Source organism: Nycticebus coucang, chromosome 1 (genome assembly GCF_027406575.1).
Source record: "Nycticebus coucang isolate mNycCou1 chromosome 1, mNycCou1.pri, whole genome shotgun sequence".
NCBI lineage: Eukaryota > Metazoa > Chordata > Mammalia > Primates > Lorisidae > Nycticebus > Nycticebus coucang.
In genome coordinates this window covers 151,140,965-151,160,620 of record NC_069780.1, presented here as the reverse complement: position 1 = coordinate 151,160,620, position 19,656 = coordinate 151,140,965, and the positions used below count along the sequence as shown (strand labels likewise).

At 38.2% G+C, this 19,656-nt stretch overlaps 1 protein-coding gene across 4 annotated transcripts in view; it reads left to right on the top strand.

The window, feature by feature from the left end:
• The window catches only part of MAP3K1 (mitogen-activated protein kinase kinase kinase 1), an 82,820-nt gene that overhangs the window by 28,902 nt on the left and 34,262 nt on the right, over nucleotides 1–19,656 (top strand). For all 4 annotated transcript variants that reach the window (XM_053590322.1, XM_053590300.1, XM_053590314.1 and 1 more), the window contains exons 2-3: nucleotides 14,877–15,027; nucleotides 18,469–18,669. In XM_053590322.1, the coding sequence (XP_053446297.1) occupies nucleotides 14,884–15,027; nucleotides 18,469–18,669 (345 nt within the window). In that variant the 5' untranslated portion in view covers nucleotides 14,877–14,883. The remainder of the gene's footprint in view (nucleotides 1–14,876; nucleotides 15,028–18,468; nucleotides 18,670–19,656) is intronic.

Below are 19,656 nucleotides of genomic sequence, written 5' to 3'. Positions count from 1 at the left end.
TTAATAATACAAAAGCGAAACTATTTTAGCAGTAATTGTGTTTTCATATTAGCACTCAAAAAACTAGTATCATTGTCCCATCTGTTTTCCTGTTTAAAAAAAAAAAAGCAAACCATAACTTCTTTAATTTGATACAGATTCAACATTTATGATGTGACATTATGATGATATTATTCTAGAGAACAGAATAATGTGTGTGTCCGCAGAGAGCCTGGCCTGGGGAGTGAGAATTCAGACTGAGTCCGAGCCGCGCTCAGAGTGCGCCCCATCTTGTTTCTCATTCCAGACTATTTCTTCTCATCTTTTTGGCTCGTAGCAGTGAAACATGTGAAATTGTGAGGTGTCTTTTAAGGAAATTTCTGGCTTATTTATTTTAAAAGAAGACTAGAAGAGTTAATATTTTTAGTGTAAAACGACCTTAAAACCCATGCTTGGTGCTCTCTACTTTCTCTGTTCCTCTTAGAAATCTGATCTTTCTGAGAGCTTTGATAGAGTCTCTTTACACATTATACTTGCCCCCGTTAGTTATTAAGTTTGAATAGCTCTTAACGATAGTGAATATTGATAGAGTCCGAAAGTTTATTATAATATTTCCTAGCCTGAGTCATCACAAGGGGTCTGCAAAGCCATATAACTACCACATAGATGGTGACAATACTTTTAGAAAGGATTCCCACACTTGAAAACATTGGGAGCTACTGGATTACAGGAATGGCAAGACTATTTCATACATATGTTGAAACTAGTGGATCAACAACTATAGACAGGCCCAAAAGAGAGAAAAATATAATTAAATTCAAGAAAGGAGAGAGAGAATGGTAAGTTCCCACCTAACAGGTGCAGTGTAGGGTATATGGCACACTCCCTGGGTGAAGGATTCAGTTACAACTTGGACTTTACCTTACACAAACACAAACGATGTAATGAACCCTCTTGTTAATCCCCCCAAAAGAATTCATACCAAAAAAATTGTTGGGAGGTTTTCTCCAGATATAACAGTTAATGGGAGTTTATAGCTCCTGTTGAACTTTGTTTTCTGGTGGTGTATCTTCCTGGCAGTAACATAACATGGTGGCAATAAATGAATCTTAATGTTCATCCTGAATAACCCTAGGCTTTGTAGTATGGTCTGATTTTTGTAGGTTCCTCAGTTCCAAAAAGGTTGTGACTTACTGAGAGCATGTCACTGGTTAATGGCTTAATCAGGACTCAACTACAAATTTCCAGACCCCCAAATCCTATGATTTTCTATTTCCCATGAAGCCTCCCACAGTATAGAGTTTAGAAGTTCAGTGGCACATGTTTATTTTTAAGGAAATATTTCAAGCATAAAGAAAAATATAGAGGGGAGTAAATTAGAGAATAATAAACAGCCATAAAGCCTTCACCTGTGTTTAATAAATGTTAATGTTTTGCTGTATTTGTTGCAGTTGGGTGTGTATTGTTTTCAAATAAATGAATATTAACAAAATAGTGAAAGCCTCTTTTATCTTCTGCCTGGACCCACTTCTCTACCTCCTCGCCCCCAGAAGCAGCCTTGTACGGTAGACTTCTCACTTTCCAAATGTCTCCCATTAACATTGTTATCTTTTAAAACAGAAAAGTAGTTTTATTTTGCTCATTTCATCTGTTTTTTAAATAGCCTACTGTTAAAAGAAACTATGAAACGTCATAGAGGAAAAAGGAGGACAGGGCTTTGAAGCCAGAGAGACTTGGTTTTGAAACCCAGTGTTCCTCTTACTATGGGGAGTTAATCAAGCTGCTTAATCTTTCTGCAAGAGCTTCCTTACCTACATCACAAAGATGATGAATGTTACCTTGTTATCTTTGATGAGACTTAGAGCCACCTTGTGGACAGCACTTGGCGTGTAGTACATAGAACAGAGGAGGTGTTCTATACAGTAGTCGTCGTGATTACATTGATTGTGTGCTTACCATGTGCTGCTGTAAGTGCTTCATCTGTGTTCATTCATTTTAAAACTGAGGTGAGACCAGCCTGAGCAAGAGTGAGACCCTATTTCTTAAAAAAATATATATAAAAAAAAAACACAACCAAAAACAATCACAAAATGTCAAAACTGCAGATGCTGGTGTGGATGTGGAGAGAAGGGAACACTTTTACACTGCTGGTGGGACTGCAAACTAGTACAGCCTTTCTGGATGGAAGTATGGAGAAACCTCAAAGCACTCAAGCTAGACCTCCCATTTGATCCTGCAATCCCATTACTGGGCATCTACCCAGAAGGAAAGAAATCCTTTTATCATAAGGACACTTGTACTAGACTGTTTATTGCAGCTCAATTTACAATCGCCAAAATGTGGAAACAGCCTAAATGCCCACCAACCCAGGAATGGATTAACAAGCTGTGGTATATGTATACCATGGAATACTATTCAGCCATTAAAAAAAATGGAGACTTTACATCCTTCGTATTAACCTGGATGGACGTGGAAGACATTATTCTTAGTAAAGCATCACAAGAATGGAGAAGCATGAATCCTATGTACTCAATTTTGATATGAGGACAATTAATGACAATTATGGTTATGGGGGGGGAAACAGAAAGAGGGATGGAGGGAGGTGGGTGGAGCCTTGGTGTGTGTCACACTTTATGGGGGCAAGACATGATTGCAAGAGGGACTTTACCTAACAATTGCAATCAGTGTAACCTGGCTTATTGTACCCTCAATCCCCAACAATAAAAAAAAAAAAAAAAAATATATATATATATATATATATATATATATAGTCAGGCATTATGGTGGGCGCCTGTAGTCCCAGCTACTTGGGAGGCTGAGTCAAGAGGTTCACTTGAGCCCAAGAGTTTGAGGTTGGCTGTGAGCTAATTTAGTCTACCCAGGGTGACTAAGTGAGACTCTATCTAAAAAAAAAAAAAAACTGAGCTGAGAACCATCTATGAAGAACTTAGAATAGGGCATGGCACATAGTTGGTGAGTCATAACTATTAGCTATTAACTGTTACCCTGTTTTATAGAACAAATTAATGGGAGGAAATCTGGGAAGTTAACCTTTCTTCTAAGTACTCTACGTATATATTAGCTAATAGCCATTTGGTAGGTACTATTATCCTCATTTTGTGTGAGTTAGGAAATTAAGAGAGGTTAAATAACTTTGACCAAGGTCAAATTGCTTATAAGTGTCAGACCTTGGATTTGAACCCAGGCTCCAGACTCCAGAGCTCATGCCCCTGATCACAGTATGATACTTCTTACATGTGTGGTCTGACTTCTTACTTATCTGCCCTATCCTGACATGTCTTTTAGGTTGTGTGATGTCTATTGACTAAGAAGCCCTTCTGATTTTGTTGTAGATACAACCCAAGTTTCTGTATATGACCCAGGCTGTTAAAGGGGTCACTTTGATGGAAGCTACCCAGATATACTGGTTTGAGTGGCTGTCCTCCCACCTCCCAGTTCTTCCTAAAGTCCCTAGTGTGGGTCTTACATGTGCTGTTGAAAACATTTGGTCAGTTGCCCTGTCACCTTCTCTGGACAACGCTGGTTCCTCGGCCGTTGGTGTCACCTCCCTCAGCCACAGTTGTCTCACTGCCTGTGTTGGGCATGGATGCCACTCCACTCCACCTGCTTTCCCCCAGTCACTGCCAGTAACGAGGACGCACAGTGCTCCCGCCTTAAGACAGCCAGTGTTAGTTTCTTCTCTGGATTTTTCTTCAAAGAAGTGCTTACTCAACTGGAGCCAAAGGGTCTGTAGAGATGACCCAGTACAGATTTATTACAGTGTACATGTGTTTCAGGGGACACTGCTCTATCGGGATTCTGCTGTAAAGGACTTCCCATGCCAAATAAGTGTGAAGAATGCTGTGTACTTTTTTTTCCCCAGGAGAATTGTGATTCATGTAAGGCTTTATTAGAGGCTCTGAGATGTTCTATAGAATCATAGGATGATTATAGACAGACATAGGCCAAAGTTGCATCTTCTGTCTAGAATACCTTCTTTTAGCCTTCACTAGCTCCATGCCTGCCAATTCTGGTTTTGTTTTGTTTTCCTTTAAAATTATTCAAGCATTACCTCCTCTGTGGATCTTTCCAGGACTCCTCTAGATAAAATTAAGGATGGAGACCACGCTATCTTACAACTATTTATGGAATGTTGTTGTGGCAGAGATGACATTTTGTTTTCTTCTGCTAGACTAAGTATGTAGAGGAATAGACCCTGTTTTATTTAATCTTTTATTTCTTTATTTTTATTCTCTATTGCCTGGCCAATGCTTACATGTGAGAGGTATACCAGCATTCGTTGAATGGAGTGGTTTGCTAGCATTAAAAGCATTGAGGAGAAAAACTGAATTTGTCAGGAAGTCATTCTTCCTCATTCTGAGCATCCCAGTTAACAGGCCTTTGCCAGCTAGAAGGAGGTAGGACAAGGCTCACTGTTGCACGGTGCTTGAAAGAAATCATTCTTCTAGCAAAGGCTGTAAGATGGCTTTGTGTTCTTATGTATAACTATATATATTAATCCCTGCCTCTTTGTTAATTATAATATATAATTATATTAATTGATTATTAATTATAATATAAATCAATATATTATAACTATGCTAATTATTACATATTATAATTAATATAATAATTATATATTATGATTAATAAAGAGGCAGGGATTAATCACTATCCCGCCCTCTTTATTAATCTCAGTCTGTTAAAAACATTTAAGGGGATTTTAATTAAAATAGAAGTTACTCAAAATAGACATATTTAAGTGGCTTTTCTTAAAATATGAGAGGGGAATATGCACAGTAACAGACCACTTTCCTAAGTACATACTAGCCCTGTTCACTTGACCCCTTAGAACAATGCTCAGACTGGATTGCTCCATACATCTCTTCAGTGATAAATGACTTAGTAAAAATGTAGTCAACACACCCATTTGGAGAAGTTCCCAAAGAAGAACATATACCAAAGCCTCCACATAACACTTGACTTGGTATTTTTCTGATGAAAACTGAAATAGTGAAGAAACAGCTGTTTTCTGAGGACAGCAGCATGCCGTGCACCCTGCGCCCTGTACCAGGCTGTCGGAGGGAGGGCAGGATGCACTGCCTGGATGAGCACACCCTCAGCGTGGGACAGGGACTTCGACCTGCTTCTCTGGTGTACCTTAAGCTCTCACTAGGCTTACACATCATTTGTCTTGTAGACATTCCCAGCCCTACCTTTGTCAAGTTTGCACAAAAGGGGAATTCTCAAAAGGAAATACACCGGGCGGCGCCTGTGGGTCAGTCGGTAGGGCGCCGGCCCCATATACCGAGGGTGGCGGGTTCAAACCCGGCCCCGGCTGAACTGCAACAACAACAACAACAACAAAAATAGCCTGGCATTGTGGTGGGCGCCTGTAGTCGCAGCTACTTGGGAGGCTGAGGCAAGAGAATCGCTTAAGCCCAGGAGTTGGAGGTTGCTGTGAGCTGTGTGATGCCATAGCACTCTACCAAGGGCCATAAAGTGAGACTCTGTGTCAAAAAAAAAAAAAAAAGGAAATACACCTTTAGCCAAATACTATTTAAAAAGAGAGAGAGCAAGAGAGACCTTCCTTTTCCTTGCTTACTGATCTGTGTGTAACAGGGAAGAGGGAAGAGGATGCGCATGGCCTCCCATGTTTTCCCAAAGGTTTCTGAAGGTTTTTTGTCAAGTACTGAGAACACACCAAAGGAAGGAGTAAACAGGGTAATTTTTAGCACAAAATATCAGAAGAATGCAGGCCTTCATGGGCTTTTGTTGGAAAGAAACAAATGGAAATGGGACTATATTGATCTTAAACACCTTCTAAACCACTGGCTCTCAGAAAATTAAGCCTAGTAAGTTTTTCCGGTAGGAGAGGAAAAGAGTAGCGTTCATCCCTCACCCAGGGAAGGGGGCTTAAAGGCAGCTCAGAAGTAGTTACAGAGGTGATTACTTCCATGAGTGAGAAAAGTGTTTTTTTAAATAGTGTAAGTGGTAGTAAACCTTCCAGAACCAGCCAGGAACTTTACAGTTCATATGTTTTCTCTGTCATAAATAGTGGAGCAGCATTTTTCTTCTGCCACTAGGTTTTCACATCTTTTCTGAAGTGAGGATTCTTACAGAATCACCAAACTTTTATTACCCAGTTCTTACTATTTTTACAATTATCACTTGCCTATGTGAATGTTACCAACAAATGTTAGTTAATAATTTGTGGCAAGTCATCAGATTTCATTCAACTCGAGTCTCAGGTCACCTATAGAACTAAAAACATGTTGGATTCACTGTGGGCTGATTGGTTTTCATTTTGTCCCCACACAAGGAGTGTTGACTTGAAGTGTCTGCCCTCATCTCTTGCTTTTTTCTCCTCAGCTGTTATTTAAAAAGTCATCTTACATGATCTCAAATTGCTAGTTGTCTAGAATTTTCATTTCATTTCCAGGCTAACTTGATTCATCTAATCTCTTTGAGTTTTCAGAATGATATTTACTATATATAATAAGCATGTCTCCCTAAAAGTCCAGCTTTGTCATTTTATGTAAAATGTGTCAGTAACTTTAGAGGCTGCTGAAGTATATCCAAAACGTGTGTATGTTAATTTTACGAGACTTATTTTTCATGCAGTTTTCTCAAATTCACCTTTGAATATTTCTGTGAATATTTGTGACCAAGAAAGATGCCTTTTTATCATATTTATCTATATTTATCTATAAGACTATTTAGTCTTGAGCAAAGTTCAACGAAAGTGCACCTCTTAAAAGAAGACACATGAGAATCGTTCTTTTCACTCAACTATATACCCTCCATTCATTTTAACAGTGTCCTAGTCTGCATACGTTATTTTATGTTTTCCTGGTGTCTTAAATTTTTGTAGCATACGGAGTTTGAGTTGTCAGTAATAATTTACTCAGAAATCCTTTAGAGTTTATTCAGTACTCTGTAGAATATCACTTGCTTCAAGTACAGCATATTCATGTATTTGTAACATATGAGAATGTGTCGTGTAGGAGAACGGTGTAGCGACTGCACAGTTTTCTTTGTGATTCACTTGTCTTCTCTAAAGGGAGATTTGCTCATGTAGACGTTGTCAAAGGTGATTGACTGCCAGAAAAAAAAAAGCCATGCAGAGTTGCTGCCTTTAGAAGAGTTTGATACTGACTGGTAACTTTCTGAGTTTTGTAAATTCCCTGTTATATTTGCCTGATGGCTGTTAAACTAATCTTTTACAAATTACTAATTTAGAAGTAGGAAAAACTTCCTTTTCTCTTTGAAATTGTTTACATGTCCCCAAAGGCACTAATTTGCCCTAGAGTTTGGGTTGTTAAGGGCTGTTGTGTGTTCATTATGAGTGAAGATACAACTTCTACAGTGTTATTTCCTAGACCTTGGTAGATTAGAAGTGATAACCAGCTACTCTGACGCTGAGTCAGCTAGTACTTATCAAGCGTGTGATGTCTGTTGCCCTGGGTGCTTTGTTGTAGCCACAGGGGAAAAAGCCCTGCCCTCAAAGAACTTACCCTTCCCTTGTCTAGGTCAGTGGACATTTGCAGTATGATTATCCATTAATATGCTGTTTTGGTTTAAATTTAGTTAATTTCATACCTATGCTTTATGTTTCTATACTGTGTCCTACTTTTCAGAATCCTGTGGTTTGTGGTGAAAAATACTTTTTTAATTTTAAAACTCAAATGGGATAATATTCTAATAGAATCTATTATTTTAGTCAGGTAAACGGATTTATAGTATGTGTGGCATTTACAGTATATTATAAATATGTCAATCAAAATCAGTGATATTGGCGGCGCCTGTGGCTCAAGGAGTAAGGCGCCTGTCCCATATGCCGGAGGTGGCGGGTTCAAACCTAGCCCCAGCCAAAAACCAAAAAAAAAGAAAATCAGTGATATTATTAAAGCACTTAACATTCATTGCTTATAATTACATTATTGTCTTTGTTATTTGATTTCCATATTATTTAACTTTTTATGTAATCCTTCATTTGAGGGAGAATTCGTTTCTATATCCTCCAACTAAATAAGGAGGTTTCTAGACAATGCTAGAAATAGTCCCCCCCCAAAAAAAAGCTTTCTTACAGACATCCAGTATGTTATAAAACTGATTATACCAGGGCCACACCCATATTAAAAAATCATCAATTCTTTATTGAGCTAAAGGGGGCAGTTTATAGAGGGATAAAAGTAGTACCTATTTATTGTTAGAAACAAGTAAAAAATTGCCACTTTTAGCTCTTAACATCAAACATTACTGAAAATGATCTGGAATAAAATCTTTTGGAAACTAATTTTTATGGTGTGAGCCATTTTTATTCACTGTTATTTCTTACATAAACCTAACTATATTATAAATTCTGCATTATATAAAGATGGAAAAGTTACCCTTACTAGTGTTTTATTTAATCCTGCCTTGCTCAAAAGAGAGAACAGGCCAGCGGTTGCCAATGGTAATATATCTCTGGAGACACTTACCTTCCTGAAAAACAGAATTTTCCCAGTATTGAGATATAGATGCTTCATTTTTGTTTGCAACTCGGGTCTAGGTTCATAAGCACTTATAAATATTCATTTTACTTTTGTTGTAAGACACAGACCTTGAAGTCACTCATATCATAAACTCATAGTTTAAATCATGTCTTTTTCATCTATAGACTTTATCACCTTGAACATGTAACTTGACCTCCCTTGCCTTTTTTCTCTTCTGTAAAGTGGGATAGTGAGAGTCTCACTCTATGAGAGTTGACTGGGGTAACCCATGTGGAGCTGTTAGCACAGCGCCTGTCCTGGAGAAGGGCTTGTTACAGCCTTTCTGTTTCATCATGGTCTCTCCCCACACTTACCCAAATCATTCCTTCTCTTGCTTTCTGCCTGGAAGCTTATATTCAAAAGGTCCCACAATGGAGTAGTATTTTTTAAGAAGATAGTTTCTCTCCTACTCTCCTCTTTCCTTAGTAACAAAGCTTGTCAGTTTCGGTTGCCTGTGAATTTCTGTTAGGAGGACTTCTCAAGTGGACTTCAGCTGGCTACCTCTGAGTTGTGCTTCTCCTAAATAATCCAGTGCATTCCAAGTTCCTTGAAATTCCTCAAACACCAAGAGAATCAAGATTCTTTCTCTGTAAAGTTATCCATAATCTAAAGTGTTACGGAAATCTTTATTTATACTAAAGTTAAATCTCATTCGTTTCCAGAAAGGTTTTATGTGATCATTATAGTCTTAATTGCTCCTCTGACAGTCAAATGCTCTGATAATGAAAAAAATTACTGTGCTTCTTTAATACTTGTAATCTCTGATTCTGGTAATAAAATAGTCACCATTGTAAAAACTTCCAAACTTTGTATTATTATCAAATGGATATCACCATAGATGTCTGAGTGCTGACTTACAAAAATAAAATCTGATTTGGCAGTGACTGACCAGAGCAGTGAAGAGAATAGGCTCTAGAGTCAGACCCACAGGGGTTTGAATCCTGCTACTCACAAACTGTTTGAACGTGAGCATGTGACCTAGCCTCTGCAGGCCTCAGATGGCAGCGAGCTCAGAGGGTTGGAGAGCAAAGTAAATGGATGCATGTGAGCACCTAACACCTTGTCTGGCATGTAACGTAACTTTTCTGTTATGACATAGGCAGTTATTTCTCCATATCATTACCTGTTGATGAATATAATATTTTCATGCTAATGATGAACCATTCAAAAATCAACTTAAAAATTATAATAGACTCAATAGGGTTCTATCTTTGAGTGTTTATTAAATATCCTCTGTGTAACAGGCATTGTGCAGAACTTTAGTCAAGCTCTTTGGGGTTGTAGGGTGTAGAGATATGTTGGGGTTTATTTCACTCCAAAGTAAAGAATCCATGAAGAGATTTATGGATTTATGGATTTCTCCATCGCACACGTACACATGGCCCCTGCGAAGCTACTCATTCATCCCCCAGGGTGGTGTAAAGTGGCTCTCGTCGTCTAGCAGCCTAACAGGGGACCCAGATACAACTCTCACGTTGACTTTCATTGCTTCTCCATCTCTCCATCTTCCTTATGACTGATTTCTTTCCCTTCTCCCTCCTTCTGTCTCATTGTGCTATTTCTCTATTTAATGCCATTCTGCCTGCAGTGACAATATGCATGTGTCTGGCTTTCATACGGAGATCTAAGACACACAACACCACCCGTTATTGAGGGTCTTTGGACCGAGGCATATTCTGGGAGAAGCCAAGGATAGGCTGTAGGATGAGCTCTAGTGTACAGGGCACCCTAACCATCAGCCACCACCCTCGGAAGGGGGCGGGGCCAGCCTTCCAGCTTCCCAGAAGGGGGCACTGCGTTGGGCACCTTCTGTGGTCCCTCCAGGACATTTGGCAATGATAGAAAAATAGTGAGTAAGATGTAATCTGTCCTGGAAGAGCTCCCAATACAGTGAGGCCTATACCTAAACATAGACTTAATTTTATGATGTATCATTAATATTTAGCATGCCAAGAAAGAGTAGCTATCTGCCATGGAATGGTGGCAGGAAATTCATTACTGAAGGAATATGAGGTGACGAAGAAAAGAAGAAAAATCATCTGCAAAAACAGATGTGAAATATCCTGGTATACTTAGGAAGCTTTTTGGTGCTGTGGGTGGCCTTTAAGGGGCTCCATGCAGAGGGTCTGGTTTATGTAACTGATGTAAGATTATTAGATGCAGAACTAGGGAAAAAGATGCTGTAGAAGAAGAGAGACAGTATCGTCAGCAATGGCCCCATAGTGGGTTGGATGAAGCGAGGACTGAACGGTTTCCTTGGCAGGTTTCAGCACTTGAGTTGTTTAGGTCTAGACAGAGTCTGGCACTAGATACCCAGAGGAGAAAGGGTCCTTCCTGTTCTTAGTGACAGATTCATTCTGAATAATGGTTAGAAGCCTCATGTTTCCTAAATAAACAGTAAAGAAAAATAAAGCTCCCTCTGTAACAATATTTAAATTTCTCAAATTTATCTGGCTAAAATTTTGTTCAGTCTTCAAGGTAGTTTTTTAAAACATGCTTATTTGTTTTGCTAAAATCCGTTATCTTTAAAAATCAGAAATATAAAACCTATTATTTTAGTTAAAATAACAAGTTTGTTTCTAGGTAATAGATAATGGTAAAACATACATGATTAGCCAATATGAATTAGAGGTGGCTTGCAGCTTTCATTGACTTTACAGCTGTTTAGATTAGCTTTGGTTTAAAAAAGTTTTTTCCTATACAGCTGTGATAGTCATTGAATGACAAGTACTGCCGTACACACATATAATCATGTGGTAAAAATTAAAACCATGGTTTCTTCCAGACAAGCGGAATTAGATTTATACTCCATTTTTTATATACCGTGAAGAAAGGGGGAAAAAACTTGCCAATTAAGTTGCAGCAACATTTGCTTATTATAAGAGACATTCAGATTTCAGATAACTAAGATGAGAAAAAATACACATTAGAATTAATGATATACAGAATTGTTACTTATAAAGAAACTAAGAACACTTTGGTTTGTTTATATTTGTAGGTTAATTTAGGGACAATGAAAGTTGTGATACTGAGTAACATACAAATTGCACATTTAGTCTTAAAAAAGAGTTAATTATGGCTCGGTGCCCTAGCATAGTGGTTATGGCACCGGCCACATATACCGAGGCTAGCGGGTTCAAACCCAGCTCAGGCCAGCTAAGCAACAATGACAACTGCATCCAAAAAATAGCCAGGAGTTGTGGCAGGTGCCTGTAGTCCCAGCTACAGGGGACTGGGAGGCTGAGGCAAGAAAATTGCTTAAGTCCAAGAGTTGGAGGTTGCTATGAGCTGTGACGCCACAGCACTCTACCAAGGGTGACATAGTGAGACTCTGTCTCAAAAAAAAAAAAAAAGAGAGAGTTAATTATATGAATACTTGTTAAATTTTAAAACTAGGATGGTCTTTGGGACTACCAAAGATGTTAATAAATGATTTTTAAAATGTGTTAATACCCATTATGAGCCAGACGTGGTTAGGTGCTGGGTGTACAGATGGCTAACACCTGGTCCCTGCATTTAGGGAGCTTATAGTTCATGAGGGGAGGGAGGGATAGTTTGTAGAAATACAAATCCATGAAAGAATGGAACTGGGTATTCCTAGCTGAGATCAGGAACGTCTCTGAGGAGTTGAGTAAACCTAAAGAGTGGGCAGTAATTAGGCAAAAAGTAGGCTCCTAAAAAGGAAAGATATTGAAGTAATTGAGGCAGTGATATAGCAGAAGGATGGGCCCAGGTCTGGGTGACATGCACTGACCCAGTATTGCTGATTTTAGTCTAAACCTAGAGGAAAACACAAGAGGATCTTAGTGGAGAGAGTGGCTGCAGCCTGGGTTGGATAGGACTAAGATTGGGGGTGCAGCCCGCCTTAGGACCCTGTTACTAGTTGAGACCAGTGGAGGTTGTGAATGGAAGATAGGTGTTCCTGAAGATTATTTGCCAGTATTATCAGAAATCTTAAATTGTATACATTTTTGAGGTAGCAATTCCATTTTTGGGAGTTTATTCTGAAGAAATAATCTCAGATATGTGCAGACGTTCAGATACATTGAAGGAACACTTTAGGGAATGTCCTCTGTGTGTTTGGGTGAGTGCCAGAGAAAAATGCGGAACAGGGAAGGGATGCTCCTGAAACAGATTTGGGGGAAAAGAGACTTTTCGGACCGGAGGGAAGATGCGTGCCTTTCTCAGGAGTGGAGGACTTCTGTAAGAAGTTCTGCATTTCCACTAAAGAGCTTACTTTTGGAGAACTAGCCTAGAACCAAACTACACCTGGCAGCATTGTCTCTGGAGGGAGTGTTAGCTTTTCATACTACAGATTTGTAAGTGAATTTTTGGTATGCCATCAGTTCATAAAGTCAGTTGCTTATAAATCTGAGTTTCCTGGATTAGAATGGATTTGGGGGAAACATTTGTCTCTACCCCAGATTTGAAAATATAAAGTTACAAATTCTCCTTACCGCTCCCTTCCTTGTTGTCCCTCTCTCCTTCTCTGCCTTCTTCCCTTTTCCCTTTCCTCCCACCTCTCGCTTTCCCTCTTTCCCTCCGTCTTACTTTCTCCTACACATACCCCGAACATTTATAACACAGAGTATGAAAAGTAACCATACACTTCTAAGTACATGAGATAATAATCCTTTTCCAAAACTTAAAAATTGCATATTGCTGCAGTCTATGTGATGGTTTTTATATCTGTGTGGTGGAAGTCTTGCACATTTTAAATCAAACGTTATGTGCTTTTTGTATTCCTAAACGTATCTAGGCTAGCCAGATACAGAGGTGTTTAATATTCTAATTTCCACTTCCCTCACAGTATTGATGCTTCAGTTAAGCCAATTTAACTATTTCCTCTAGTGCATATTTGGTTTTAAGTACATTTTTATATATACAAAATATATATTTATGTATGCTTGTATGTTTTATATATGTTCTATATTTTTATATATTTATGTGATGTGTATATATTTGCTGTCTCTATATACTGCTTCATAGTTGCAATTAGTTGGAAAATATTCTAGAGAATCTGAATCTAACTTTGTTGTAAACTTGAGGTTATTGTCTCTGGTATTTTCTTGAGTATTTCCTTTTCCTATTACTGTAGAAAAGTCACTCTTCTCTAGCTTTATAGACTTTCCAAAATAGTTATTTAAGTTAGCTTAATATTGGGCGGTGCCTGTGGCACAAAGGAGTAGGGCGCTGGCTCTCATATACTGGAGGTGGTGGGTTCAAACCCGGCCCTGGCCAAAAACTGCAAAAAAAAAAAAAAGTAAGCTTAGTATTTTTAAAATTGTTACTTCTTCCAGAGTATACTTGCTTTAACTGCAAGTTAAACCAGGTTTAAAATCTGCATAGGTATTTGTGGGTGTGTATCTGTGTGCACACGTAGATATGAGTTTATTTTAAAATTAATGATTTTTGTGAACTTGGTGCTTTACCTATTAAACTTTATAGAGTTAATTCTCAAAAGTTCCTATTTGAGAGATTCTTTTATTATGGCAGATCCACACCATTTTATGACGTAAAGGTCAAGATGTTCCTACAGGTAATTTTTACTCTTTAAATAGACTACCCCAAATACTCTCTCCTGGAATTATAGTATTGCTCTATGAAAATATAAATTTAATCAGTTATACTTTGAAATTATTTCAGGGTCATAGAAGATGTAATTAAACTTCACCCAACTTATTAAGTATTTATTTAGCTCACAGAAAAAGAGCATACCTGTCAGATTGTTTTTGTATTGACTTAGTTACTGGAAATCTGGAAATAAAGGGTAGTAAGATACCCTGGTAAGTATTTGTTACATACTGTACTTGAGTAGGTTTGTGGTTTGTATGTGAGGGTGGTAGAGTTAGAAACAAGCCAGTCTTTGCGAATGTATTAGTTGTTAATATGCTTAATGCAATGCTTAGAATTCATTTTGTTGACCACCTGGAAACAAAGGTCTGCATCAGTATTATCAGTGAGCTTTCACCTTCTAAATAGAAACTTTATTTTTAAAGGCACTGTTAAACTCATTAGCAACATTCAGTACTACTTAATAAGTTGAACAGTAAAGTAATATATAATTCACGATACAGTGGAACCTCCATAGTTGACCTAATTTTTGTAGTCCAGCTAGTACCGCATGTATTTTTCCGTACAGTAGGCCTCGTTCCTTGACCACCTCTGTCTGTTGACCGACTTACAGAGGTTCTACAACATGCGTCGCTTTCTTGAATGGTTTGGATTTTTTTTAGCAGCTATATTTTTGGTTACATGCCCATTGGAAATATAAACTAGAACCATTCTGTTCTTTTAGTACTTGGGAATTATTTCTCATTTATAAATTTCTCATTCTCCTTGTCTTTCCCTCCATTTTAGTCGCGAGATGGAGAATAAAGAAACTCTCAAAGGGTTGCACAAAATGGACGATCGCCCAGAGGAACGAATGATCAGGGAGAAGCTGAAGGCAACCTGTATGCCAGCCTGGAAGCATGAGTGGTTGGAAAGGAGGAATAGGCGCGGCCCCGTGGTAAGTGGCTGTGGGTCACCTGCTTTCAAGAAGAAAGGATAGGAGAAGATGAAAGATTAAGCATAAATAGATCCTCTTATAAACTTTCTTCATTTTAAATGCAGGAGTTTTGTTTGCTTGGGAGTCTGGCTACTTGAGACAAATCATAATGAAAACTATGCTCATTAAGCAACTTAAATGGTCTGGGAACTTAACTGTGTTTAGTAGAGCACTAAATGCTTAAAGCAACACTGCCCTCTAATTGTCAGTGTCTAAAACCCTGTTTTTAGAGTTTTATACTGTACTTTCTAACTTTTTTTTTTTTTTTTTTTAAGAGACAGTCTCACTCTGGCCCTGGGTAGAGTGCAGTGGTGTCATAGTGCACAGCAACCTCAAACTCTTGGGCTCAAGTGATCCTCATGCCTCAGCCTCCAGAGTAGTTGGGACTACAGACACCTCCTACTTCACCCAGCTAGTTTTTCTGTTTTTAGTAGAGACCGGGTCTCCCTCTTCCTTAGCTTGGTCTACTTTCTAACTGTAAAAGAGCAATTTTCCCAATTTATTTTAGGTGTTTTATGTTTAAGATAGGATCCAAGGACCTTAATTTCATAAATATTCCAGGAAAGAAAAAGTTTAATAGGTTCATTGGGGTTTAAGATAAATTAAATTTTGATAGGGTTTGGTGAAAGAAAACCTAGATTCCTAGATCAGGGAAAGCAAGGATACTCCATCCTTTGCTATGGTTATTCTTTTTTAAAGTACGAGACTGCTATTATGAAGTCTTCATGCTTACAAAGCGAGAAGTAGATCCAGTTGTTACAGTGTCCCAGCACCAGTCTCTACCAGCTAGTTTTAGTTTTGTCCTTTTAAAGCAAATATGTTAACTTAAGATTCATATAAAGTTCAGTAGAAGTCCAAACTACACCCTTTCCAAATGATTTAGCCCTACATTCATCCCATATGCCTGTTTTTAAGTTTAAATTGTAATTAATTAAACATAAATAGAAGTAAAGATTTAGTTCCTCAGTCTTGTCATATTTCAAATGCTCGGTAACCACATGTGGCTAATGGTCGCCTTTTATTAGACAGTGTAATTACAGAGCATTTTCCATTGTCTGAGAAAGTTCCATTCAGATGTCTAGCACTGACTGGTCTCTGACTTGAATATCTCAGCAACCACTGAGGCTGTGGGCTTCCCTCTTCGTTGAACTGCAGTCTGCCGTACCTGGTCTGTCCTGTGGTTCTAAGTCTGTCCCATGGAGATAGGATATACAGAATAAATCTATACAGAATAAATAATTCTATTTACTAGGTTTTTTAGCTACTGTGGGTCTATGGGGTCTTTTCTTTCCAGCTAAGTTTCTACATTTCTTCCATTTATCATTCACATGAGGTAGTATGGTGAAAACCCTTCATCATTTGTTATTCATGTCAGAGGATGAAGATGAAGAAATCAAGGATTTGTCTTGGAGAAGAGAAAGTTAACATCTTATAGAAGGTGGAAGCTAGAGGGGCGTATTTCTACTTGATCAATATAAAGCCATCTAAAGTCTAAATGTGCTGCTTTTTGAGCTCCTTGAGCTGGAGATGTTCAAACAGAGCCTAAATCTTTTTAAAACTACCCCTGAGGCATAAATCACAACTTTGTAAAAAGAAACCAGCCATTTACCTTTTGTTTTTTTTTTAGAGACAGAGTCTCAAGCTGTCACCCTGGTAGAGTGCCATGGTGTCATAGCTCACAGCAACCGCCAACTCTTGGGCTCCAGCGATCCTCTTGTCTCAGTTTTTCTATTTTTAGTAGAGATGGGGGTCTTATTCTTATTCAGGATGGTCTTGAACTCATGAGCTCAAGCACTTCACCGCTTCGGCCCCCCAGAGTGCTAGGATTCTAGGTGTGAGCCACTGCACCTGGCCTTTTTTTCCCTTTATTACACTCAAACTAAGAATAGCCATTTTCTAAGACCAGGGTTTGTTATTTCTCTCTGTCTACTTCCTAGCAAATACCTAAGTACCTTTTCTGTATATGAGGCAGGAGTGGAGTGGGAAGAGATGTGTGGGATGAGGTGCTTAACAAACCAAATTTAAGCTTAATTACACCACCCTACATTTTATGCTTTACGGATTTCCTGTTACCCTTCAGAGGATAACAGTCTACTTGGGAGGTCTGATTCTGTTTTTATGTTTTATGTCAGTTGCATAAAAATCCTTCTTGAATTATTAAGTAAATATCTGCAAATAGGAAAGTAAGACTTACACACACAAATAAAAATGGAATAATAAATGAAATATCACAAAGCAGTTTGTGACCAGATGCCAGATGAGGAGAGGCAGAAGAGCAGTAAGAAATTAGGAAAGAGAAAGAATGTCAAACTGTGGCCTTGGGGAGGTTTCATCAAAGGTAGGATTTTCATGGAGTGTTAAAAGATGGGTAAGTTTTCCCAGGTGAAGTTATACTGCCTGGGGCACTGCAGCCAAAGTGAGGATTAACCGGGAGAGCTGAGTGGGAGCACAGGAGAGGGGCAGGTTAGGCAAGTTTGGTGGAAAGGTTGGCCTGCTGAGGCTGCAGTTTGGCTTTCTGGTCATGGCTGAATTCAATCCGAAGGCTCTAATATTTAAAAAAAAAAAAGCAGGTCTGCTTGAGAGGTTGATCTTTAAACTCTGGCCTTTTTGGTTTTCTGCGATATACATCTAACCTATTATAATGTGGTATTTTGGGAAAAAACAAGACAAAATGGCTTCTTGTTCATCATTCAGACTATTTGAGCACATGAAATTATGCCCTGTATCATTTTCAATGTTCTGCATTTTGTGAAAACAAATAAAAAAGAAACATCTAGGCCGGGTGCAGTGGCTCATCCCTGTAATCCCAGCATTTGGGATGGATTGCCTAACCTCATGAGTTCAAGACCAGCCTGAGCTAGAGCGAGACTTCATCTCTAAAAATAGCCAGTGTTGTGGTCGACGCCTGCAGTCCCAGCTACTTGGGAGGCTGAGCCCAAGAGTTTGAGGTTGCTGTGAATTGTTGACACCACAGTACTCTACTGAAGATGACAAAGTGAGACTCTGTCTCAAAAAAAAAAAAGAAAGAGACATCTAGATCCTCAATCTAGTTGAATAACAGTAGAAGTTATAAGTGCTTATTTTTTACATTTGTTGACTCTCTTTTTTGATTGTGAATGTTTAATGAGCGAGGGCATGTAATGACAGACGCCATTTCCGTAATTTTGTACTGTAACATTTTAACTAAAGTCCTAACTGACTGAAATTTGTGTAGATAAAAAAATAGTCTTTTACATTAATGGCTTAAAGTAGTACTAAATAAAAGTTGATATATTGTCTAGTATATTGGTATACTATTTGATAATAAAAACTCATTGAGTTCATTTTCTAGTCTGCAGTGTTTAAATTCACTTACCTTTTATGTTTTTAAGTAGTCAAAATATTGGAATATTTTTTATTCAGGTGGTAAAACCAATCCCTATTAAAGGAGATGGATCTGAAATGAGTAACTTGGTGGCTGAGTCTTCAGGGGAGGGCCAGGCAAGCACCACTTCACCAGCCCCCAAAGGCCGCCGCAGCCCTTCTCCTGGAAGCTCCCCATCAGGTCGCACAGTGAAATCAGAATCTCCAGGAGTAAGGAGAAAAAGAGTTTCCCCAGTGCCTGTAAGTTAATGTTTCAAGAAATACTTTGATTTCTGTGATTTTTAGATTCATTTACAACATAGGGAACAATATTCCAGCCATCTGTTAAAACCTCAATTTTCAAAATGTAATATGATGTAAAGACCCCTGTGGGAAAGGGGAGTTCCTTAAACCCTTCCTGGGGTTCAATGGGTCAAAACTAATTTTATAGTAAAACTAAGGTGTTGTTTGCCTGTTTCACTGAATTGATATTTACAGTGAAGCTCCCAGTGCCTTTGCACAGTTTAAGGCTATGACTCTAGAAATTGTATTAGACAGTAAAGAAAAAAATGTCAGTTTCACATTTGAGTGCCTTTGATGAAAAACAGAATTTTATTAAGTCTCAACTCCTAAATACACACCTTTTTAATATTCTGTGTGGTAAATGGGATGCATACATAAAGCACTTCTGCTACATACCAAAATACAATCGTTGTCTCAAGGAAAAACATTTGTGCAGTTGTTAGAGCTGCAAGCTAGTTGAACTAGTTGTTTTTTCATGGAACATTATTATTTGAAAGAATGAGTGACCAACAAACTATGATTATTCAAACTTGGGTATTTGGCAGACATTTTCCTTAGGATGAATTCAGACTGTCACTTCAAGGGAAATAACTAAAGTGGTTTTTACCAACGATAAATTTGAGAATTCAAAGCAAAAATTAGAATTTTAGAAAACTCAAATCCACCATTGATTTTTCTCATGAGATTGATGATAGCAACTGTGATTTTTTTTTTTTTTATGTTGTATAGTGAAATATGTGAACATTTGGGAGATACGCCTAACTTAGTGAACCAATATTTTCCAAATCACAGTGCATGTTAATAACAAAATCATTAAGAAGTTAAAGATCTGTTCAAGGTGTAAGATATACCATTTGAATTTTTAATGTACCCGTATAAAGAGTTTGTTGATCTGGTTTCAGATTCCGTATTACAGCTGCTTTTAAGAAACCACTTTTTGAGCTT